The following is a 25,600-nucleotide window of genomic DNA, read 5'->3' on the forward strand; positions in this document are numbered from 1 at the left end:
CAATGCGGGTTGGTGGAATACACATGTGGCAGAATTTCAGTGAAATTAGACACATGCAGGTTTCCCTCACGATGTTTTCCTTCACCGTCAAGCACGAGATGAATTATAATCACAAATTAAGCACGAGGAAGCCGAGATGGCCTAGTGGTGAAGAACGCGTGAATCTTAACCGATGATCGTGGGTTCAAACCCGGGCAAGCACCACTGAATTTTCATGTGCTTAATTTGTGATTATTTTATTAAGTTTCCCTAATATCGGATGGCGGTTACATGTTTTCGGGAATACCTGTTAGAGCAAACCACGTGTTAATTATGTAAGTTTTAACGTTAACTATTTAGGTTAAGTATATTTTTATTAAAATCTTTCGAAGTAGTTGGTAGTTCTTTCTTTTCGCATAAGATTCCTATTTTTTAAAATGTTACTAATTTTATGATCATTGATATGTATTTCAGTCAGGTTAGCTTTCTCTTCCTTCAATTTAATTTCGTTACTTTATAGAAAAATCTGTAGACTTATATTTTTTTAACTAACTTCGAATTGAATAAGTTAATAATACCACATTGATCGTTCCAATATTGAAATAATATGCTATTATTTTGTGAATATTATGTATTAAGAAATCGTAAAATCACATCAATAAAGATAATAAGTTATTCAAGAGTACGTTGCCTTCATTTTGATTTCACAGATAAATAATTAAATATGAGTTACAATAAAAAAAAATGACACTATGCCTAGTCCACAAAATTTGACAATTTATATGATAAGAAATTATGCCACAAATAATGCAAGGTACACTTTAGATATCAAAATATACATAATACAAAATACAGGACCCGCTGCGTTTATATGTACGAAACTACTGTGAAACCATCAATAAATGAATGTATTCACGAGGATGTTTTAAGTATGCAATTCAACAATACTTTTTGCAAATTATTCAAAGCTATTGTTATATAGAGCTATTGTCGATCAAGTCGAAATTTGAGCCGGTTGGCGTGGATGGTGGATGCATGCCTTTCACGCCGAAGGTTGTGGGTTGGATTCCCACCCAGGTCAGATATTTGTGTGCATGAACATGTTTGTTTGTCCTGAGTCTGAGTGTAATTATCTATATAAGTATGTATTTACAAAAGAAAAATAGTTTATAGAGATTCCATGATGAACGGCTTGTAAATAGATTAATGTATGAGAGTAAATTAAAGTAGATCAAGTTTTTGATGCTATATTTAAGAGTGTCTTAAGTCGTTATATCTTATGTCGTTAGTTAGTAACGATGCTATTGCATTTAAACTATAATTTATATTATATTACTTATTATTATTACTTACAATTAAAAAACTTACCTCATGATCTGGACCAGGTTTTGAAGCCAGCCTTGCCTCTGTGAGTTGGTTCTTTAATGCCCTATGAAAAATGAAAAATTATCATTAAACAAAATTGTCAACATTAAAATTTTATCCATAGATTATAAAAAAAAAATTAATTCTTTTCATTCAAAAAAAGAGGACAGATTTTTTTAGTTTTAATAAATAGGCAGACTGATAAGTAGGACACCCTTAGACATTGGCATTGAAGCAATGTTAACCATCCATGGGAACTAAGATAATATCACTGGCTCACTGATCCTTCTAACCAAAATACAACAATAGTAATGATCGCTGCTCGGCGGTGGAATATATTTTGTTTTTTTTTTTTTTAATTCCGTTATTATTCTAGAACTAAACTTCTACTTTTTAAAGTTACAAATGAGCTTATATAACGGAAACCTGTCGCGTGCACATCTGACTCACATGTAGAGCTCCTCGGCCTGGCGCGCCTGCCTGTCGCGGCGCCGCAGCAGCTCGGCGCAGTGCTGCACGGCCAGCACGGTGGCGCCGCACGTCGCGCGGAACGACGCGCTCGTCGAGCGCACTTCCTCCGTGCGCTGCTTCAGGTACACTCCTGGGAACGACGACGTCATCACTCGTTTGCCCTTCTGCTTTTTATTTCGAGGCATAACCGTGTAAGGCCGGCTGCCTTCACCGTGCGGGTGAGGCGCTAAACTTTTCGATTGATGGGTGTATCGATGATGCGCTTAACATTAAATCCTTTCATCAGTTCTTGATACATCCTGACCGATTTCAGCCTCTGCGGCCATTATAGACGCAAGTCATAAGTGCACGAGCATGCACTCTCCAATGACACAGGGTCGTAGGTGTATTATTGATAGAATACACAGGAAAGAGTTCAGGCGTAGGGCCAAAAGCTATACATGCTTTCCGAAGTACGAGAGTTTAAAGACTGCAAAATCCCAGACACCGAGAGGTTACTGAGAATTAGTGGGGCTTGTTCCTTACCGTCTTCTACATAGAAAAGTAGGTCTTTGCCCAGCAGTATGAAATCTAATGTTACGTCATTACATTAATATTACATTTTTAATTACCGTCAGCTAGTTTAGCAGCATCTATGGCGTCCGTAGCGTCATCCTGTATTTGAGGGTAGATCGAGACACACATGTCGAAGTAGTTCTGCAGTTGAAGGGCTTGCTTCGAAAGTAGTTCTGTATATGTTTCGAGTTCCGCAATTTTTTCCGCGAGCCGACGAGACGTTCGACCTGAAAACATGTGACTGAATGTATTCTAGACTTAAATGTTTGAAAAAACTCATACTTATTCGATAAACCACGTGACCAACGATTAACGAATATATTAGGCAATGTATTTAAAGGATGCGCTTCGCTTAGCCAAGGCGTTCGGGTAGCGAAATCGTTTGACCAAGTACTCGATGTGTTTACAAACAATACACGTCACCCACGCATGAATTGAATCTGCAAATAACTCAAATATGTCGAAATATTTGATAACTCTATCGAACAGAGCTATCTTGTAACAAAAATCGGACAAACAGCACCACGTATATAATAGCTATTAAGGTTATTTACTATATTTGTGAAGTGAAACAAATAAGTTTTCTACGTATTCATAGAATTACTACGGCTTTATCTATACAAATATTATAAATGTGTAAGTAATTCTGTCTGTCTGTCTGATATACTATGCAACTAAACCACTAAACCTATTTTGATGAAATTTTGTACGCAGCAAGCTTGAACCCCAAGGATGGACATAAGGTAACCTAACCTATCCTGACCTCCTCATACGCGGGCGAAGGCGCGTGCGGAAACTAGTTTCTAAGATTAGGACAATTGATGCAAATACGCTAACATATATGTAAATGAAGTGCCATCATAAAGAGTTTTGTGACAAATTTCCAAAAAAAAAAAAATTTAGACAACTTTGACAAATAATTTCGATATCTTTCTACATAAAATCCAGCATGAATACGTTTTTCACAGCAACCAAAAATTCAACTGCTATTCTAGTTCTAACTGAAATCGAAAGAAGTCTTTAAGTTAAAATTTAATTGTTTGTGCATTATACTAGTAGAGTAAGAGTAGTCTTAATGAGTCTTTTTTAAAATAAACCCGACAATGCTTGATATATCACAAACTCTAGTATCAATCAAGTCATTTTCGCCTTATTAGCCATTATGCCCGGTTTACATTATTCCAGTCCAGCGATCTAGTCCAGTACTGGATTGCTTACTGGAAAAATGTAAACCGGCACTGGAATGAACTGAATCCAATCCAGTTCATTCCAGTGCCGGATGTAAACGGACGGAAAAATGTAAACCGGCACTGGAATGAACTGAATCCAATCCAGTTCATTCCAGTGCCGGATTACATTATTCCAGTAAGCAATCCAGTACTGGACTAGATCGCTGGACTGGAATAATGTAAACCGGGCATTAGGCCAATTAGGGAGTCAATTTTTATTATATAATTCAACATATTTTCAAATATGTTATAATATTAACTTATCAGTAAATGACACATGCATTATATTTTATCTATATGTTATTCATAGAGGCAATTATATTCAGCTTTATGTAAGAAGAGAACTTTGTTTAAAATATCAATGAATCACAGTAACTCGCCACATTATAATACTATTGTTAATATTTAATTTGAACATTTTTAATTTTTCTATTTATTAATCTATCAGTAACAGCCTGTTAATATCCCACTGCTGGGCTAAGGCCTACTCTCCCTTTTGAGGAGAAGGTTTGGAGCTTATTCCACCACGCTGCTCCAATGCGGGTTGGTAGAATACACATGTGGCAGAATTTCAATGAAATTAGACACATGCAGGTTTCCTCACGATGTTTTCCTTCACCGTTAAGCACGAGATGAATTATAAACACAAATTTAAGCACATGCAAATTCAGTGGTGCTTGCCCGGGTTTGAACCCACGATCATCGGTTAAGATTCACGCATTCTTACCACTAGGCGATCTCGGCTTTTTTTGCCATCTCGGCTTTTTTTTTTCTATCACAATGTAAATAGCTGTAAACGCTTTTAATTAAAATTATAGAATTGTATATTAACACTGGTGGTAGGGCTTATCGAGTTCATCTCGAGTAACCAACTGTCTGTAGACTGTAATTAGATGAACGATTTGCTCCTATGCCTTTATTAAAAAAAAGAAATCATGAAAAAGTGTTACCTGATTCAATTAAAATTTGATTTGTATACAATTTTTATACAAATGAGAAACACATGCGTCATATTTCTTAATGTTTTGATATGAATATGATGGATTGACTCATTCACACAATTCATAATCCATTTTAGGACTGCTATTAGTTACTAAGTAGATAAATCAATAATAACCATGTGATCCCGTTGATTGCAAGGAGGTGACCGATCCATGTCTCCGAAGACCACCTCCATTAGAACTACTATCTGAGTTAGTTCCATACCCTGATTCGACCTGAAAATAATAATTGTTAAATAACATAAATTTACAAGAAACTTGATCTTATTATATCATATCTCACTCTTACTTATATACATAGTTTCTGAATGTTTGATTTAAAACATTGATTTATCTTTTACTGATCGCCCCATCACATTGACGAGCCGGTTGGCGTGGTTGGTAGATACTTGCCTTTCACGCCAAAGGTTGTGGGTTCGATTCCCACCCAGGACAGACATTTGTGTGCATGAGCATGTCTGTTTGTCCTGAGTCTGGGTGTAATTATCTATATAAGTATATATTTACAAAAGAAAAGTAGTATATGTAGTATATCAGTTGTCTGGTTTCCATAGCACAAGCTTTGTACAAGCTTAATTAAATATAATAATAAAAAAATAACATGTATAGGTAAAGTCGTTAATTATTATAAAATTCAAATAGCTTTGGCACATGTTCGATTACAATTTATATATTTGAGAATTCATTTTTTTTAACTTTGTTTTATTATTAATGAAGTAATTATGTAAAAAATGAACATGCAGCCATTGTTTTTGAAATAGACAGGAAACAAAATAACAAATTATAAAGCTCATTTAAGGTCTCCACATAAATAAATATAAATGTGAGCTTTGCACATAATTATAACCAACATAATTACATTAGAAGATACTTGTAATTTTTAAACTGATATTGTTAAGCTATATTTTTTGATAAAATTCTTAAATGCTTATTGATAAAATACTTCTATAGTCACTATCCAATGTTATCAGGTAATTGTGGCTAATCTGATAACATTGATTAAAATTAAAAAAATATATATACAATGAAGTGTCATTCCACAAGAAGAATTTTGACCAAATATCATATGCTCACTTTGAATGACTCCAAAACATCAATCCACTGTTGTTTTTCCTCTGGATTTGTAGCTCTCAAATACCAGACACAATCATTGACAGACACATCAAACCTGCAGTCGTCAAATTCGTGTGGCTGAAACGTGAATAAATATTATTTATGCAAATTTTATAACTACTACAAAAATAAGGAAAAATATGAACAGATGAAACTTGACACAATGAGGAAAAAATGTAATATTTAGAATGATACAATAACAAGTATTTACCACAAGAAATGTTGTAATTGAACACGCCTGAGGCAATAAAACACGGTGATTCGGTCTATTGCAATTAATTAAAAAACTATAGAAGATACGTACTTGAGCAAGGACATATTAATTTTTTATATTTTTTTTGCCGTTTACACTGCAATAGATATAAATAATCACCTTGACTTTGGCTTTTTTCAAACATAAGGCTCCACGACACCCAAGATTGCTCTCCAGCTCGCTTTTATAATAGGATAGTGTAGAATCCTTCAAAACAATAAATCTATCTTGCCACCCATGTATATAGTTAGTCCATTTACTTAAATATCCACGTAGTTCTGGAGTACTAACGTCTTCTAGGTCTGAATTATCACTCACATTTATATTTTCATCCGTCATATTTGAAACGTAAATGATATCAAATATTTACAACAAAACAAAATAAAAGTAATACACAAACTCACTACCCCTACAATGATACTGTCACAGATGCAAAAATATTTTGATTTGATAAATCAAGTGACAGCGGTTGAGCGACGACGGTCAGAATTATTAGGCATGGCAATAATAGTAACAATCTAAAATATCGTAGACAAAGAAACTAATAGACGCAATGACGATTTCCTTCTCACTTACACAAGAAAGAGAACGAAAATTACGTTACAAATGGCTTAGAAAGAGATAGAATTATCAAATCTTTTGTCTCTCATCACGTAACCAGTTTTTTGAGTAGCGAAACAAACTTGACAGTTGTTTGTTTGTTCAATTTTCTCTTATATTTATGTTAGAAAACGATTCCAATCCAGTGAAAAGGCCGAGAAACAATCCGTATATCATATCGATGGTTATACAATGGTGCATTGTCGTATTATTTCATGTTAAAGCGACAGAAAGTACGCGTAAGTACGACTATTTTGTCCCTAAATATAGCTTCTCGTAAAGATATTAAGATTTTTCAGTTTTTATTTTTCATAGCCTATATTTATTTATCATGTAAGTGCTGCCAGCATCAGCTAAAAAAAAGTCCCGATTTTCGATAAAATATCGACTCGTCGACAATGAAACAAATAAATACAGAGTCCAATAATAACCTAAAGTGCTTCGTTATATGTAAGTATGTTATTTTAATTTATTCGTTCTCCTATTTATAATTTCCTAACGAGAACATTATTTAACATTCTTCATGAATTTATAATATTATTAGATTCCGAGTCAAGAGGGTAACATAGAAATATATATGTGGCAACCATTCTTTATTAATAATTTAATTGAGTGTTTTAGATTTCATCATCTGAGGAGAATGCTAATCCAGTACGATATAAAGATGCTGAAGTACTATTGATAACGGAAACAAAAACAAACAATGCAACGGTTTTTGGGTGTAGTAGGAAAACAAAAAAATATTTTAATTAAAAAAATGTATAATAAACATTAAAAAGTAAAATTTAATAACCTTATTTTGTTTTAATTAAATCCTAAAAATCTCCCAAAACAGGTAATGCAGTTACTATGGCAACATTATACGCACACATAGACAAACTACCTCCGTCTCAATCGCATTTTCACGGCCCCTTGGTCTATTTGTTTCTCTGTCTACGTAAAATATACATTATAAGGCAACTCCATAACGAACTATCAAAGTTGCTCTGCTTGATTAAAGATTATATCATTACAGATTAAAAAAAAATCTCCTTTTTTGTAATATTATGTAATTACATACTAGTATACTATATATATAGTAATATATACTAATATACTAGTACTATTCAATCAGGTTATGTTAATGTTTGTAGAGCTAGACTTGGGCAAAATGTAAACAGATTTATAATTAACGATAATTACGGTTACTACTACTTTGGTGGCGCGGGCGAGATGTTAATAGTGTTGTTTTCCGTTGCAAAATTTTACAAAATATCGATTTAGCCTTTAAAGTATTTCAGCCTAAACCGATCTTTCATGCTTTAAAACGTTCGAAAATTTGTCGAAAATTGGAATGGTATCGATATGGATTGTTTGTAGCAATTCCTGTGACTACAACTAGTACTGAACGATCATTTTTGAAACTAAGATTAATAAAAACCTATTTAAAAAACTATGCCACAAGACAAGCTACTTACTAACTTCGCTGTTCTGTCTATAAAAAACTCTAAGGCTCGATCTTTAAACATTGATAATCTTTTTGATACTTTTGTTAAAGAAAAAACTCCATATAAAATTGTTATTTCATTAAAATTATGTGATATTTATGCTTTTGGAAATAAAATATATTAGATATTTAGCTAAAATGCACTTCTTAAGTGATTTTTTTAAATCAAATTACAACCCCATGTAATGAACATGCTATGAATAATGGTATCATTATGCCACTATTGCTGCTCTAGGGCATCATTTGACTTACTCACTCACTCACTTTACTTTTTTTTTTTGTTAAATAATAATATTTCTTTTTATCTAATTAATTTTATTTTTTCGTAAATTAATACATATTTTTAGCTATACATTAAGCAAAATAAATGAATGAAAAGTAGTAATAAATTAAACATTTTGTGATTCTTTATTTTTAATGTGTGAACACACTTGACATAAGTTATTCGGTTATTTAATATATCTATCCTGTAATCTATTAGCTTAGTGTAATCTGTTTAGTCTTGATATATACTCGATCGATAGTATAACTCTCATATGATTGGTAGATATCAACTTACCGCCAAAAATATTCTTTAATGTCCAATGAAAATACTACAATGTGTTTAACACGCAATTTCCGTTCAAAATGGCCGACAAAACTATGCCTATATCTGTTCCTTCGGAAAAGCCTTTTAAACTAGTTAAATGGAAAGCTAAAGAAGGTGCTTTTGTGTCATATGGACAAATATTATTTTTATATAGTGATTCCTCAGGCAATAATAATGAAATAAAGAAATTCAAAGCGGTTCGCGCTGGTACTATCATATCCATCAAGGTGAAAGAAGGAGACATTGTAGAACCTGGGTAAGTGACGTCATACAGTATTTACATACTTTTTCAGTACAACTGCTTTTAAAACTTAAGATTTTTTTTTATTTATAAATTGTAAGTGTATATTATTTTCAAAAGCATTTATTTCGTGCTGGATGCTATTAAATTGAGTTTAAATATTGGATAGCTTTAACACACATGAAAAAAAGGTTACGCGCCAAAGTGTAGTTGTTATTGTTTACATAGACAAAGTAAGAATAAATAAGTTAAAAAGTGCATTTAATCTTTTTGTATGAATGAAAAACTACTTTGATTTTTCAGAGGATGCATCGCGGATCTGGAAGAATGTCGTCATCCGACTGTAATGAAAGAAATGTGTGCAGAATGTGGGGCCGATTTACGAGCCGAGGAGACTCAGAAACGTGACACAGCTGTTGTCCCAATGGTCCATTCTGTTCCTGAACTAAAGGTAGAAACATACATATAGTGAAAAAAAAGTAATCGTAATAACAGTAATTATATAAATAGTATAAAATTTGAATTAACTGACTTAAAAAGTTTTCTATGCAGGTTTCTGAAGAGTTGGCTCAGAAACTAGGTAGAGAAGATGCTGATCGTCTGTTAAAGGATCGTAAACTGGTTCTGCTCGTTGATCTTGACCAAACACTAGTTCATACGACAAATGATGACATACCTCCTAACATTAAGGTAAAGTAGTTTAGGTATATTTATTAGGATTAATTAATATACTTTATTATTTCATACCTGAAGAATATATTTTTGTATGCATAATCATATAATTTATTGCTTTAAGAAAAAGTCTTGTTACAGCCTTACTTAAACTTGTTTTTTTTAATAATTTATAATAGTAGCTGGACTGGCTATAGGCCACCTGATAGTACATCACCACTGCTCATAGACATTGGTGCTGTAAGAAATATTAACCATTTTTCATATCACCAATGTGCCAACAACTAGGAAATTAAGAAGTGATGTGCCTTGTGCCTTTTGTTAACTGACCTACACCCCCTTCAAACTGAAACACAACAATACTAAGTAGCACTATTTAGCATTACGACAACTGTTGTCTTTGTAGGTACCACCTATGCAGTAGGACATGCACTAAGCACTGTCACTATATTATTTGTCACTCTTAGTTCAACCAACTGGTTTTATTAATTTATCTTTTAAGTTTTGTAAGTTAACATTATTTTAATTCTATAAATTTTTAATCGTTATAACAAAGATACACATAACATGAATATATTTACTTACGTTAATTTTAAAAAATATTTATAAATAATGTTTTCTTCTTACAGGATGTTTTACATTTCTTCCTAAGAGGTCCTGGAAATCAAGGCAGATGGTGTCATACAAGGTTGCGACCCAAAACCCAAGAATTTTTAGAATCAGCTTCAAAAAATTATGAACTTCATGTATGCACTTTCGGTGTGAGACAATATGCACATGCTATTGCCGAGTTACTCGATCCACAGAAGAAATATTTCTCACACCGAATACTGTCTAGAGATGAATGCTTTGATGCTAGAACCAAATCTGCAAATTTAAAGTAAGAATCAATATGTTCATTTTTACGTTAATTATTCATATAGAATCATACATTACAATTTATTAAACATAATATAGACTCTTAAACCAGAACTCTAGATTAGTAGTGTTATTTAATATAATTTACATTAAATAGAAGGCACATAAGTTCACAGTTACAGGCAGTTAACGATAAAATTAAAATACATAATGCCATAGTACATATAAAACCACTACTATGGATGGACACCTTTAAGGACTATTGAAATGGATATTATTATTTTTACTTCCAGAGCACTGTTCCCTTGTGGTGATAACATGGTCTGTATAATAGATGATAGAGAAGATGTTTGGAGGCATGCATCAAACCTTATTCATGTAAGGCCCTACTCATTCTTCCAATCGACAGGTGACATCAACGCCCCACCACCACTGCGTAAGTAACTTTTTTTTTTAAATTTCAATTTGGAAGAGAATGTGTACTATAAGTTACTTTATCTCAAGATATGTTGGCTGTATTGTCTACATTGTTGGAAAGTTTATATTTTACTAAATTTAAAATAAGAAGTATGAAATGTTTATGTAGTTTAAAGGGCATACCCACTTCAATTTTGCAAAAATATCTATATTGTTACTGTAGTTTGGTTTTTATTACTTAGGGTCATTCTATTAATTTTAATGTAACCAAATATATCAATATTTATTTAATAATGCTACTTTCTTCTAAAAAAATTAATTTTATTCTTGGATTAGATACTTGTTACATAATTGAGAACTTATGTAATATCACTATAAATCCATAAAGAAACAGTCCTTCTGAAGACTTCCTTTTTATTAGCTTGACAAGGAGGACAGATACGAGGACAACATGTAAATCATCTCTTTCATTCTAAGATTATATTTTCTAAACTTAACTGCCTTGTTGGTCCAGTGGCTTGATGTAAGGCGCAGACCCGGAGTTCTGGGTTCAATTCCCAGGTCAGACCAATAAAAAGTTATTGGGTTTTTCTGTCAGAAAATTCTCAGTAGCAGCCTGGAGTCTCGAAGTTGGAAGTATGTTCACTCCTGTGCCTCGGAAAGCACGTAAAGCCGTTGGTCCTGCGCCTGAACTCTTTCCGGTCGTGTCGGATTATGAGAGTTAGGGAATAGAGAGTGCACTTGTGTTTGTGCATATACTTGTGCACTATAATATCTCTTGCGTAGTTGGCTAATCTCTCTTGAGATTGGCCGCCGTGGGCGGAGTCAGCCTGGAGGACATTATTATTATATTTTTTAAAGTTATATTTTTGAATATAATGTATATTATACGTTTTAGATATCAATACAAAAAAATGTGCTTCTAAAAATAACCTATAAAATTAAAATAATTTTGCAGCTGATGAAAAAATAAAAGTTCCAAGTGGTAAGAATGGGTCACAAGTGGTTGCAAGCAATGCAATGCCTACTTTAGATGCAGAACCAGACAAAGACACTAAAGACACAAAAGGATTAGAAAAAAATGAAGATGACAAGCCACCTGAAGTTGAAAATGGTAAAATTGCTCCAAAAGATGATAAAACAAATAAATCAGAGGAGAAAGAAAATGACCAAGACATATTAAGCACCTACCCAAATGTTCCAGTTTGGGTGGGCTCAGCTGACAATCAAATAGAAGTTGACGATGCTGATGATTATTTAATATATTTGGAGGATATCCTAAAAAGAATACACAAGTAAGTAGTTATGCAAGTTGTATTAATTTCTGGAGATTCTAAATATTAAAATAAATATTAGAAATCTTTCTTCAAAATACCTGATCCAGGAGTAAAGGCTCTTAGACTAAAATAAATTGAAATTTGTATACCTTTACTATGATTTTATAGGTCAGGGATTTTTGTTATCTTAAACCATAATCACTTACTGTGTATATGAAATAATAAATGTATCTTTTTACAGGCAATTCTATGACATGTATGATAGTATGGGAAGGTATCAAATACCAGATTTGAAATTTATAATTCCTGAAGTGAAGTCTAAAGTCTTGGCTGGTGCTAGTTTAGTTTTTAGTGGATTAGTGCCCACACACCAAAGGCTAGAAACATCTAGAGCTTATCAAGTGGCCAAAAGCTTAGGGGCAGATGTAACACAAGATTTTACTGGAAATACTACACATTTAGTAGCAGTAAGATCAGGTAATGTAGTGGTGCTATATTACAGTGTTTAAAGAAACGAAAATAAATAGATATTAACAATATTGTATATATTTAATCATAAGTATATCTGGTCACGTAATACTAAAAATTTATTTAATTTTAGGAACGGCAAAAGTAAATGCAAGCCGAAAAATGACTGACGGCAAGAAAAAACTCCACATTGTCACCCCAGAGTGGTTGTGGACCTGTGCTGAGCGGTGGGAGCGCGTTGACGAGAGACTTTACCCACTGCAGAGGGGTGGACAGGTAAAGATATCGAAGTAGATAAAAAAGCAGAACAAAATTCTTTCAATTAAAAAACATTGTTTGGTAAACATTAAAAATTATCATTAAACATTGTCATTTTTGATGCTATAGATGAAGATTATTGCTTTATTAATCATTGTTGACTTTTTCAATTATCAATTACACACATCATTTTTTGATCTAAAAATTCGTTCTTGCTAATATGCGTATGGTGCGTGTAGAGCAGCGCGCGACGCCCGCCCGCGCACTGCAGTAGTCCACCGCCCGCACCGCCCATGATGCGCAAACGCACGCCCTCTGGACGCTTTATGGATACTATAAATCCTTTACTGTCATTCTCCAGCGACGACATCGCTGATATGGACCGAGAGGTATGTAAATAATATGCTTGTTTATGATTATGCACACAAATGACATTACAATAAAAACACTCTTAAGTCAACATTCTCTCCATTAAAATAACAAGACAAAATAAATATTCTGATGCTTCGATTTTATTCACTGGACAGAAAAATTTAACAACTGAAGTCTCATGATGTGTGACAAAATTAAAAAGTTGTAATGCCAAAACAAAATCTTAATTGTACTTATTCAACTGCTAAAAAACAGTCATGATGTCCGAAAACAAATGATTTAACCATAAATATAAAATCTCTTACAGGTTGAAGATATATTCAATGAATCAGATGAAAGTTCAACTGACGATGATAAGAAACCTCAAGATGACCTTGATGATGAAGAGAATATATCGGAAGATAGACTACTTTCTCTAGAAACTGTGAATAGTTCCCAAGACAGGTAAGAATTAATTGAGTACTGAAAAATATAAAACATAACAATTATTCATTAATAAATCTACACCATAAAGCAACAAACACTTATAAAGAGCTTCATATCTCAGGACCCATGCCAGTGGTCATTGGAAATGCATGCTTTTGTCAACTTATTTTTAATAATGTGTCGAATGTGCCCAAGGTCCGGTGATAACTTTCACTGGGTGGGGAATTTACCCATCTGGCTAAGTATTAAAAACATTGTCACAATTTTATGATTGTCTAATTCAAACTATTTTATGAATGTTCAATATATTTTATTTCAGGTTACGAGAAACTGAAGAGAATGAAGAGTCAAGTGATTCCAATACAGGTTTGCATTATATCTATACAAATGTAAATGTGAAACTAGCTGTCTATTTTTGACCACATTGTAACTAAATTTAAATGTAACTAACTAAAACTACCACAGACCACATTGTAACTAAATTTAAATGTAACTGTAACTAAATTCCTTGTAATACCTTCTCAAAAGGGAGGCCTTAGCCCAGCAGTAGGACATTAACAGGCTGTTACTGTTACTGTACTGTGTAACTAAATATGCTTATTATTTTATTTGTCCTTCTACAAATAATTAATAATTATGTCAATTTAAAAAATTCCACTTTATGTAATTTTAAAAATATTTTTTTAAATCCATAATATGCTGTTACAAGTTGTAATGTAAAAAAAATAAAAGTATGTTAACTGATTATTTTTGTAGTGATATGCCAAAAATACTAGGCATGCATTTATCCATAATTCATCCAATGAAGTTGAACTTTTGTATAGTTGACATTTACCTAAAGGTTTCTGGCATTGCACCATCAATAGGTCACATGCCAGTTGGTTAAGATATAAAAGTCATATTAACATCCAAGACATAAAATTTGAAATGTAAAAACAAAAAACTTCTAATTACATATTATAATAACAATTGAACTGAATATAGCTAACATTTCTTTCAGAAGATGGTCAAAGACCTCGTAAAAGGCCAAGGCCATCAACACCTCCCTCTGATGATGATGGTCCACCTGATGATGACGATAGTTCTTGGAACCTCATGGGAGCAGCGCTTGAAAGAGAGTTCCTGGCACAGGACTGATGCCATCATTACCATCCAATTGTACAAATTTTATGCCTATGTGTTAATAAAATATGTGTAAAAATTGTAGTTTTTTAATTATTGGGAAAGTAAGAGTTAATTATTGACAAATTGATCAAATAAACAAACTAAATGTTTTGCCTCGTAATAAGTGTTATTAATTCATTTGTTGATTCCAACTTAGACACTTACTTTATATGTAAAAAATGTTTTTTTTAAAGTTTAATCATTATTAAACGACTGCTGATAATTAAGACCCTAAATAATTTTAATCACTTAATTAAATTTGAAAGTTTACTATATGATCTACATCAAAAATTATATACACAATAATGTATATTTCAAAAAACAGGGAAATAATTTAAAAGTTATCAGTTAATTCTACTTTTATTTACATAAAACTAAATATTATAAATTATCACTAGATAGCATAAGGATCATTTTCATCAAAAACATGAAATTTGGTATATGTTGGCTTAGAAGTAAAGTCCTTTTTTCCGTCTTGCCAACCTCTTGGAAGGGCTTTATTATAGTCAAATCCAGATTTTAATTTGCCATATATTTCAGCCTCTTTTTCAATATCTTCTCGGTACCTTTCCTTGGCAACTTTCTTTTTTGTTATAGGATCTGTTACATCCCCAAATGGATAAACAACCTCTTTGACTTCGTGCGTAATTAATTTTGTCAGTTTCTTAGGCAAAGATTGAATAAGTACGATATCACCGGTCTTACATTTTTTATCTGGATCATGACAATAATAGAATTCATCTTTTCTGAAATACTAAAAGCAAAATTTACCAAATTGTTATTTATTTACATACATTCTTCATTTTAAATCTTTAATTTTATATGAAGATTACTAACCATTAATAAATTTTCATCCAATTCTAACCTCTTAACGCGTATTTTTGTAGCATTTTGTTTAACAGTAGGTACACATTGGCCTAGCAGAAGAAATTTTCTCGCAGCTTCGGCTATATTGCGTGACATGATATTTTTACTAAAAGTAACCACGTTAATACTATATTTTGTATAATTCAGTTCCAAATACAAAAAAAACTAAAGTAATTGTCAAAAATCATCCATAGAAGCAATGACATTGACAAGACTTAAAAGCACAGAGTACATAACCAGTGCGGCTTAAGAGATCCATTAACATTATACCTCTCACAGAGTACAATTTTGGATTCGATCAGGTTGGTGATTAAATCAGATTGTGATCGGTAATTTTCATTCGATTTTATTTTAAAAGCTGTTACATACGTCTGGTGTATAAAATACCACCTGTTTTAGCAAAACAAAAAAGCCGATTTGGCCTTAACTACAGTATCGAATAAAGAAAAATTTATTCTTATATATAGGAGTTTGAAATATCCCATAACATAATCAGTGCAAATCTTTGTACATATCGAAATTTTCTATCATGTTATCTCAGTCGTTTTTATTAAAATGGCTAACATAAATACAAATAATGTTTCGGCACGCAGTTTGCAAGCAAATTAATACAGTGAAATTGGCCAATTAACATTTGCTAAACGATCCGAACACGCCTGATTTGTTCAATTCAGTTGATAAAGTCGGCGATCCCAACCACCTAATGGCCTTGAATTGTATATTTCAAGTCAATTTAATCTAGTCAAATTGTTTAATTTAATTGTATGGGACTAGTTTTAGAAATGACTACTTTTGTCGAATGTCGAGCTTGTCATCAAATTCATTGTTGTTAAAAGAAACAACAATAGATTTGCCCATGAGAAAAAAAAATGAAACAAAATTCACAAAGTAATATAATCAGTATATCTATCAATATCGAATCGATATTCGTTTTGGTTTTTTGGATAATAAAACAATTTCCCAAAATCAGTTTTCGTTTGTGTATATCTTTCGTTTTTTGACTGAGTCTTGGTAATATTAAGCTTATAATAAGTTTAAAATATTTTGTTACTAATTTTAAACAGAAATGTATAAAGCCGATATCCGTGATTATGTAATAAAAAAATTATTTCATAATAATTGAACAGTTTATAAACATGCTAATTAAACAAACAATTTGTTAAAGCATTTAAAAAAACAGTAATTGTAATATATAATAAAATAATAAAATGTAATAAAATAATATAAAACAAAAAATTGCTTGATTTTATAAATACACATTGATAAAAATAGCTTTTAACCTTTACACCTCTAATGACTGTGTTATCACATAATAAAAGTATGAATAACATTATCCCAAAAAAAAAACCATTACAGAGCATAGACACTTATATAATGAAATCACCAATAATATCAGTCTTAATTTTATCTTACTTTAAAGCGCGCTCTTCACAAGGAAAATAATATATAAAATTAGCCATTGAGAGTCAAGCTTTGCAATATCTTTTAACTTTTGTTAGCAGTCGATATGATTCGCGCGTCACTTTATGAGCGTTGTTGGTATTATGCTAGAGAATGTTATGTAACTGCCAACAACTTAATTAACGAACAACTTGCTAATTCAAAAATAACGAACAAACACTAAATTTTATATATGTATATAAGTACCCAATATATATAATAGGAAGGACAAGATCGGGATGGTTGGCGTTCTATGGGGGAGGCTTTCGTCCAGCAGTGGACGGCAAAAGGCAGAAAAAAAGAAAAAAAAAAGAAATATATATATATAAAAGTACCCCAATATATATAGAATCATTGGCAATCATTTTACACTTCCCACATAATATTCAGGTATAAGTGTTTTTTTCTATTGCTGCTGCCTGTTAGTGACCATTTGTATATAATTATAAACTGGTCATTTCACTGATTAAACTCTTAGTGTCAATTGAAAGATTTCATTTGTATATTGGTATATAAAATAAATTACATTCAATAGTGAAAAACCCGCTTTAAGCTGGAATTAATTTTGTAATTGGTTTGACCATTGTAAGTAATGCAGCTAGCGAAGAAATTGCACCCAAGGCTCCTACAGCACTTGGACTAAATTTAGTAAATCCCAAAGCTGTTAATGGTATGAAAATGTCACAGGAATTCTTTAATGTGTCGATGAATATATCTTTGTGACAGTTTACAATTGTGTACATATGCTTCATACTAGCTTGCAAGTCAAAATGTTTCACAGAACCACTGAATAGGTTTGTGGGTTTCAGTAACATAGTTCTGTTTAATTCTAATATGTGTAATATTTCATAAAAATCTCTGGCTAAGTTAGCAATAATAGATAATAGCCAGAACCTATTGGCTGTTTTGTTCCAGTTGTCGGTATCACTTTTTAGGAATCCACTTTTTGTGAGCCATACTACATGATCTGCATATAGGTATAAGGCATGAGCAATCTTGCTCACTGTCAATGATATTCGCAAGAATGGGTCTTCTATGTTCATTGTATTTAGAGCTAAGTAACAGATGTCAATGCATCTTCCCATTCTGAGCACTGAAACAAAGATAGAGAAGAAAATTGGTCTCTGACTAATGGATAGGTAACATATAGTATAAACTATATATAAATCTTATTATATAGCTATTTTTTTTAAGATATATATGTCAAATAGTACTTATGATAACTGTGGTTGTTAGTTAATTCATTATTCAATTAGATAATTTTAATTAGACCATTATTATTAGATATTAATTTTGATTCATTATATTATATAAAAATAAATTACCTTTTCTAAATGAGCTTAAAGCATTTTCTAAGCTTTTTATTCTATCAACAGAATATTTATTTGCATTTCTGGATTCAAGTTGATGCCAGACCAAACGACTTGTATATTGAAATAATCTGAAAAAAATAAACACATACATATATAAATATATATATCTCTAAATGTATTAAGGGATTAAGAAGTTAATTATTAATAAACTTATAACAATATTGTAATCAGAATCAAATATTCTAATGAGAGTACAAGTAAAGGTAAACCTACCATAGATATACAAATTGCATGCGATTTTCTAATTGTTCTGCTGTATTACACACTATAATCAGTTCTTGATTGATTTACCTTTATTTATAATACAACACTATTCCACTTAACTAGTTAAAACCACATTAATTTATATTTCATTCTTATTAAGTTCTGATCTGACAACTTCGTGGACATTGAAAATGTGTGTGTATGTGAGTGAATATTAATGATATTGCATCAATTGATATGGGTGTCAAAGTTGTTTATTTGGGTTTACTCCTCTTGTGATTGGAATAGGCTAAATATATATTAAAATCTTCTATACATTTATTACAGGGCTAGCTTATCATCCCAGCTTTGCATGGGTAGGTAAGATCATATCATATCATATGTGCATTATAATATACTAGAGAATAAGTAAAATTTGGTATGTCCACATACCTGGCAAGTTTATCCCTTCCATTGGACTGATTGTTAACTTTTATTAAAATATCCATTTTAACTTATTATGAACAGACGGAAGACTGTTTAATGTATATTTATCGCAACATACCAACTATTCTGAAACAATTTCAAGTTTGATAAATAAGGAGGAAAACATAACGGAAACCATTATAAATATAGAATGCACCGCATATAGTAATGATAGTGGAATATTACATAAAAAATATATAGAATTGAACATTTTCTACAACTTCTGAAACTTCTACTAACTCTGAGATGATTTTTGTTGATAGTACAATTTGGCAAGAACTTACCTATTTACTTAATATTATTTATATTATAATGTTATTTGTAATATGGAACAAGTGTTGAAATTAAATAGGTAATATATTATTATAACTTACTTACAAAATTTTTAGATGTCTCGAGTTATGTGATAACATTTAAATAAAAAATTCACTTACCTGTTAAAAACAACGATAAATAATGTAAAAATATGATCATTAAATAACAAAATCCTATTTTTTTATATAAGGCATAGGTGCCTATCTACGCTACTAAGGCGAAAATTATTCAACCAAATTCACTTAAGATGGATAGGACACAAGACACATAGGATCCAATTATAAACTTCAACTTCAAGTATAAAATAATGCCATACTGCAATTTATGTCTTTAGCATAAGTTTATCACTTAATTATAGTTATAATAAAATATCTTAAAAAGTTGTGTTTTTATATACATAAAATATTACTTGTTTAATTTAATTTATTTAAATTAAACTCTTATAATAAATTTAATGAAATATTTAATAATAATAAACTGGTAATGGTAAATTATACTAGAGTTAGGAGGGATTATTGTGATCTAATCATATTGTAAATGTAAATTTTATTGTATTTTACTATAAACAAAAATGGTTTGATAATGTACATGTTACCTAAAACAAAATTTTACATTCTAGCAACATTTAGTTCATGTTCAGATCTAGTTTTTCATCACTGGAATCGAGCAAGCAGCCATTTTGAATACCCTTTTAATGAAGTGATTATTTGCCCTTGGTTCACATTAGTTTTCGTTGTGTTCATAATTGCACTTAACATTGTTTCTAATATTTAATTTTTTGTGGAGGTGTTGTGCATTTAGATTAGTGGTTATATACTAAATTTGTTTTGGTAAGACTAATAACTTGATATCGTGCAGTGAGATTATTTTTTTTCTGGAACAAGGCGACATTTTGAAGTGACGTGTAATGTTGTGCATTTCAGATAGTGGTTCTTCAGACTGAGCTTTCATGATTGGATTACCGCGTAGCGATAGGGATAGAGATCGTATAACGGTGAAAATTCGTAACATGAAGAGAAGTTCATCCAGGGATAGTATGCCGCGATCTAAACGAACGCGTAGTAGTATAGGCAGGTATGACGATAGCTCCGACGAGCGCGTCACGCCAGAAAGGGTGCGTCGACGAGTTCGCTCACCTAGTCCCCGTGGACGATATGTTTCACCTCATCGTGATGATTACGTGCGATCCCGGGAGGTTAGAGAGGAATCCGTTCGACCTTATTACAAGGTTTTATGTGTAAGTGCGTTACATCCTAAAGCTTCGGATGAGATCATTAAAGATACGTTGTACAGAGAGTATAAAAAATTTGGCGATTTTAGCATCAAAATTTCCCATGAGTTAGACGAACGGGTTGCGTATGTTTGTTTCCGTAGTGCAGAAGATGCACGAGACGCAAAGCACGCAAAACCGAGAATAATTCTCTATGACAAAGTAGCTATTGTTGACCCTGTATATGAACCTGTGAGGTCAGAGTATAGAAGTAGACCAAGAAGCATTACTCCTCCTGACTATGATCGTCCTTACTCCTATGCCTGGTCTCCAGTTGCTGAAAGACGTAGACCACCTCCGGACGACAGGGCTTATGGAATACCTCCAACAGTTCCTCCTCATCACAGAGACTTTCGCCCTCCAATGCATGAGTATCCTATGGCAGGTCCTCATGGGCCCCCAATGCATCATCGCCCACCAATGCATCATCCTCCACATCCACACTATATGCCTAGGCCATACATGCCCCGCCCACATCATCCACCTTTTGAGAAGATTGAAAACAAAAAAGACAAATTTCCAAACTATTTACATCATGTTCAACCAGAAGATGATCCCTTAGCAACAAGGACTTTATTTGCTGGGAATTTAGAAATCAATATATCTGATGAAGAACTCCGAAGAATTTTTGGTCGCTATGGTATTGTTGAAGATATTGACATTAAAAGGCCACCTCCAGGCACTGGCAATGCATTTGCATTTGTGCGATATCAAACTTTAGATATGGCACATAGAGCTAAAGTAGAGTTATCTGGCCAGTACATTGGTAAATTCCAATGCAAAATTGGTTATGGCAAGGCTACTCCAACAACTCGAGTATGGGTAGGCGGCCTTGGTCCATGGACATCAGTTGCACAGCTAGAAAGAGAATTTGACAGATTTGGTGCTATAAAAAAGATTGAATATGCTAAAGGTGAACCTCATGCATACATTTTGTATGATTCAATTGACGCTGCACAAGCTGCAGTTAAAGAAATGAGAGGATTTCCTCTTGGTGGTCCTGACAGGCGTCTTAGAATTGACTTTGCTGATGTAGGCACAGGAGGGCCTTACAGGCCAAAACCATATGCACCCGCTGCTGGTGAAGAGGGTCGGCCAGTTGAAGGATATGAGGGATATGAAGGTACTTGGGAAGATGGGTATGGTTACAGTGGGTCGGGAGGGTATAGAGGAAGAGGTGGACATCGTGGTCGAGGACGTGGTATGTATCGGGGTGTATATCACGGAACTGGTGATTACCGTGATGAAGAATGGAGACGAGCCCCTGATGGTGAATATGATGGACGTGTCCGTCGTTCTGGATCGCGAGAACCTGGAGTCGATAGATCTCGTTCTCGCTCACCACGGCGCCGGTCCCCGGACAGTGATTCCGATGGCTCGCCACGTAGAAATGGTGGAATGCTTGCTTCTGCTAGGACCTTACCTGAAGTGGTTCGAAAAGCAACAACAATTTGGAATGGAGCATTAATTCTTAAAAATTCATTGTTCCCAACAAAATTCCATCTCACAGATGGTGACTCAGAAATTATTGATAGTCTGATGAAAGATGAAGAGGGCAAAAATCAGTTGAGAATAACTCAGAGGCTTCGATTAGATCAGCCTAAGCTTGATGATGTGCAGAAGCGCATAGCAACATCAAGTTCACATGCCATTTTCCTGGGTGTGGCTGGATCTACAGCTTCAATAACTAATGAAGATGCAAGTATTCAAACAAGACCAATGAGAAATTTAGTTTCTTATTTAAAACAGAAGGAGGCTGCAGGGGTGATATCACTTCTGAATAAAGAGACAGAGGCTACAGGTGTTTTATATTCGTTCCCTCCATGTGACTTTTCAACAGAACTACTGAAAAGGACATGCCACAATCTAACTGAGGAGAGTTTGAAGGAGGATCACTTGGTCATCGTTGTTGTGCGAGGGGGTTCTGCCTAGTTGTACAAAATTATTTTAAAATAGGCAAACAATTGTAGCTTAAGATTTTTATAATCTTTTCCTAATGTTTTCAGAATATTAAAACTTATTATGTAAGTCTTGTGACGTGTAGTGTTAACGTGAGGTGGTTGTAAACATAGTTTAGTGGGGTTTCACTAATTTATTGTTCATGTGAAAGTGCTGTGTCTGTCACAGTTTTAGTGTAAAGCAATAATTGTTTTTGCAAGTTAAAAGATAATATTAAAATTAGTTTCTGCTAGAATAACTGCAAGGAATATACATTGTGTACTCTATGAATTAAAACCGGTTTTAGTGTAAACATAATCAGTGTATAGTAAGCAATGTGTAGTGTGTGAACACAAATAGATTATTTTATTTCATGTTGTAGTTTTTTTATACCTTGTGAGCTAGTGAGTCCAAAGTGCAGTTAATGTTAGTGAATGGTTTGTGTTGAGAGATTAGTGTCTAACATTAAAAGAACTTCAATTATATGCTAAAGTAAAAAAGCTAGACTGATGGGGGGACTATTGAAAATATCTTAAAAATATTAAAGTGAGAACTGCAAACCATTTCTAGTGATATATTGGTGGTAGGTATTGTTTACCTGCAGTGTTTGTGAATGTGTTTAGTGCAAATGGGGAATTTTAAATTTGTGTTGTGTTTAAAACTGAGTAAGTAGTACAGTAACTCTAAGTAAGTAGTACAGTTAATATTAAACTGTGAGGAAAAAAATAAGGTATAATTTAAACTCAGAAATAGAAATAAAATGATGAATAAATATTAGAGACATTTATAATAATGTAATATGCTTCTATCCAATTTAATTTTAATATGGAAGTTGTTAGATTACTCAAATTTTGAATATAGATTATTTGTATAATTTTAAAATTGGATTTAGGCATCAAAGCATATTATCACACTCATAAAAATTGGGCTTATTTAAAAAGTTAGTTCTTTTACATAAGGTACCTAAATATAGCTTGGAAGATAACTTCATATGCCAGAGGGTGCTACATACTTGTTGTATATCTTGGGTGAGTATTGGTAAGTATAAATATTTATTCAATACACAGTCACCAATAGGTAGGTAATTCAAAAATATATTTTTCATCCAATTTGTACGAAGCATAAACAAAACATTTTTAATACCAAAGCAAAAATATTCACAGAAGGTGCTGTAATTTGCTTGTATAATTAAATGAATAGACTAACTACACTACATATTATATAATACATTAAAATAAATACTAAATTAAAACATTTGATAGAAAGCTTTCGATTGTTTTAAATAACAAGTGTTTTGAAATGCAACATAGAATATACCTTAATTTGAATATGGATATCTAATAATATGTGTAAATTTATTAACACATAAAAAAGTACAAAACAGTGGAGACCATTTATGTATGATTTGTACAGATTCAACAATGGCTTTTAATTAAAAGACAATCTCATGATTTTTGAAATTGATTTGGAAATAAATAGCACAGACCTAAAATGAGAAGTTAAATTAAGGAATTTAAAAAAACAAGTTAACTTTAATGAGATTAATTTAAAAAATGGGAGTATAATTTGTATTCTGTAATAAAGTATTTAAACTAAATATAACTAGAGAAGCCTGACTGCCTCGTTGGTCTAGTGGCTTGATATAAGGCCGCAGACCCGGAGGTCCTGGGTTCAATTCCCAGGTTGGGCCAATAAAAAGTTATTGGGTTTTTCTGTCAGAAAAATTCTCAGTAGCAGCCCGGAGTCTGGAAGTTGGAAGTGTGTACACTCCCGTGCCTCGGAAAGCACGTAAAGCCGTTGGTCCTGCGCCTGAACTCTTTCCGGTCGTATCGGATTGCCGTCCCATGCAATGCTATCAGAATCTGTTTATACATTTAGATGTTACCTATACTAAAGTAGTTTTATCAAAAAGTTTTCAATCCACAAATGATAAATTATGTTAATAACTTCAAAATAATCACGTCATTATATGTATATAGATGATTTTATCGAATTTATTTTTAAAAAGATTAAAACAAAATTCTAAATAAACAATAAATGTCTTATTGACTCGAAGCTCTTCGTCAAAGACAATTTTGAAACACCAAGTACCCATTTAAAATTATTATATAATAACAATAGAGCAAAAATAAACTAAGCAAAAATTAAAGCTTGTCCGTTATATAGAAATATACTACTATGTTTCAATATGAAATATCCAGTTTGTGGATTAAAGCATTTTTCTACAACTGGGCACATTCATAATTAATAAATGTGTATGTGATTTTGAATTTACTGCCTTTTTTACAAATATGCCCAAAAAGTGTAACTTTTTTAAATATGGCTGTTTGCCAGTTACTAAAACCAACATTTATTTTTCGTCTGTTTGTCCGGGCAATCTTCAAAACAAAAATTACAATTTTAAATAATTTGTTAATTATAGGAAACATTCCAAGGTCTTCTCTAGTCTTTATTTCATCAAAATCGGTTGAGTTAATAAAAGTTATAAAGTTTACATAACATACAAATAAAACGAGGTTAAAATCGTACAGGTAGTAATAAATATTCACTAATCGAGTATAGGTTATGTACTCATATTTGTTTCTTTCTTCCAGTGTAAATTCTACGTCTGGGACTACTTGGACTAACTTTAAAAAAGTGATTTATTAAAACATGCATAAATAAATAAAGCAAATATTTAAAACTTGTCTTTTCTTAAATTATTTAAGCCTTTATATTTAAGAAATTGGGAATATTTATATAAACCGTAATTAGATTTAAAATAAAATTGTCTTTACTAGCAAACAATAAAATTTGGTAATGAATTTATTCAGATTATAATTATAAATATAACAAAAAAAAATTTGAATAAATAAACTATCAAATTTATAATTTATAAAAGATTATCATCAATATTTATACATACATTCTGGCACTATTACTTCAAACTTAAAT

At 32.2% G+C, this 25,600-nt stretch overlaps 5 protein-coding genes across 6 annotated transcripts in view; 2 read left to right on the top strand and 3 right to left on the bottom strand.

Moving 5' to 3' along the window:
• Window positions 1-6,398, bottom strand: part of LOC126774837 (ceramide transfer protein) — a 33,079-nt gene extending 26,681 nt beyond the window's left edge. The window contains exons 1-6 of the mRNA XM_050496468.1: window positions 6,087-6,398; window positions 5,675-5,791; window positions 4,717-4,816; window positions 2,427-2,597; window positions 1,795-1,945; window positions 1,348-1,408 (exon numbers count right to left, since the gene is read on the bottom strand). Coding sequence (XP_050352425.1) covers window positions 1,348-1,408; window positions 1,795-1,945; window positions 2,427-2,597; window positions 4,717-4,816; window positions 5,675-5,791; window positions 6,087-6,305 — 819 coding nt within the window. The 5' untranslated portion in view covers window positions 6,306-6,398. The remainder of the gene's footprint in view (window positions 1-1,347; window positions 1,409-1,794; window positions 1,946-2,426; window positions 2,598-4,716; window positions 4,817-5,674; window positions 5,792-6,086) is intronic.
• A 2,235-nt stretch (window positions 6,399-8,633) lies between these two features.
• On the top strand, window positions 8,634-14,848 carry LOC126774827 (RNA polymerase II subunit A C-terminal domain phosphatase). 2 transcript variants are annotated; one of them, XM_050496455.1, is made up of 12 exons: window positions 8,634-8,897; window positions 9,186-9,333; window positions 9,435-9,572; window positions 10,184-10,434; window positions 10,706-10,848; window positions 11,788-12,124; window positions 12,348-12,583; window positions 12,708-12,850; window positions 13,072-13,221; window positions 13,512-13,648; window positions 13,950-13,996; window positions 14,634-14,848. In XM_050496455.1, the coding sequence occupies exons 1-12, from the start codon at window positions 8,680-8,682 to the stop codon at window positions 14,765-14,767; spliced, it is 2,082 nt and encodes a 693-aa protein (XP_050352412.1). In that variant the 5' UTR covers window positions 8,634-8,679; the 3' UTR covers window positions 14,768-14,848. The 2 variants fall into 2 exon arrangements, with proteins under 2 accessions (XP_050352412.1, XP_050352411.1); XM_050496454.1 differs by having other exon boundaries at window positions 14,631-14,846.
• A 287-nt stretch (window positions 14,849-15,135) lies between these two features.
• On the bottom strand, window positions 15,136-16,100 carry LOC126774894 (28S ribosomal protein S17, mitochondrial). The gene is made up of 2 exons (XM_050496547.1): window positions 15,632-16,100; window positions 15,136-15,548 (listed from the first exon to the last, which is right to left on the bottom strand). The coding sequence occupies exons 1-2, from the start codon at window positions 15,755-15,757 to the stop codon at window positions 15,189-15,191; spliced, it is 486 nt and encodes a 161-aa protein (XP_050352504.1). The 5' UTR covers window positions 15,758-16,100; the 3' UTR covers window positions 15,136-15,188.
• A 1,308-nt stretch (window positions 16,101-17,408) lies between these two features.
• Window positions 17,409-19,741, bottom strand: LOC126774874 (peroxisomal membrane protein 11B). The gene is made up of 4 exons (XM_050496523.1): window positions 19,578-19,741; window positions 19,111-19,230; window positions 18,427-18,542; window positions 17,409-18,194 (listed from the first exon to the last, which is right to left on the bottom strand). The coding sequence occupies exons 2-4, from the start codon at window positions 19,164-19,166 to the stop codon at window positions 17,650-17,652; spliced, it is 717 nt and encodes a 238-aa protein (XP_050352480.1). The 5' UTR covers window positions 19,167-19,230; window positions 19,578-19,741; the 3' UTR covers window positions 17,409-17,649.
• A 369-nt stretch (window positions 19,742-20,110) lies between these two features.
• Window positions 20,111-23,038, top strand: LOC126774825 (RNA-binding protein spenito). Its single transcript, XM_050496451.1, has 2 exons — window positions 20,111-20,288; window positions 20,382-23,038. Exon 2 carries the CDS (start codon window positions 20,408-20,410, stop codon window positions 22,658-22,660), a length of 2,253 nt encoding a protein of 750 aa, XP_050352408.1. The 5' UTR covers window positions 20,111-20,288; window positions 20,382-20,407; the 3' UTR covers window positions 22,661-23,038.
• The last annotated feature ends 2,562 nt before the right edge of the window (window positions 23,039-25,600 follow it).

This window comes from Nymphalis io, chromosome 17 (genome assembly GCF_905147045.1).
Source record: "Nymphalis io chromosome 17, ilAglIoxx1.1, whole genome shotgun sequence".
NCBI lineage: Eukaryota > Metazoa > Arthropoda > Insecta > Lepidoptera > Nymphalidae > Nymphalis > Nymphalis io.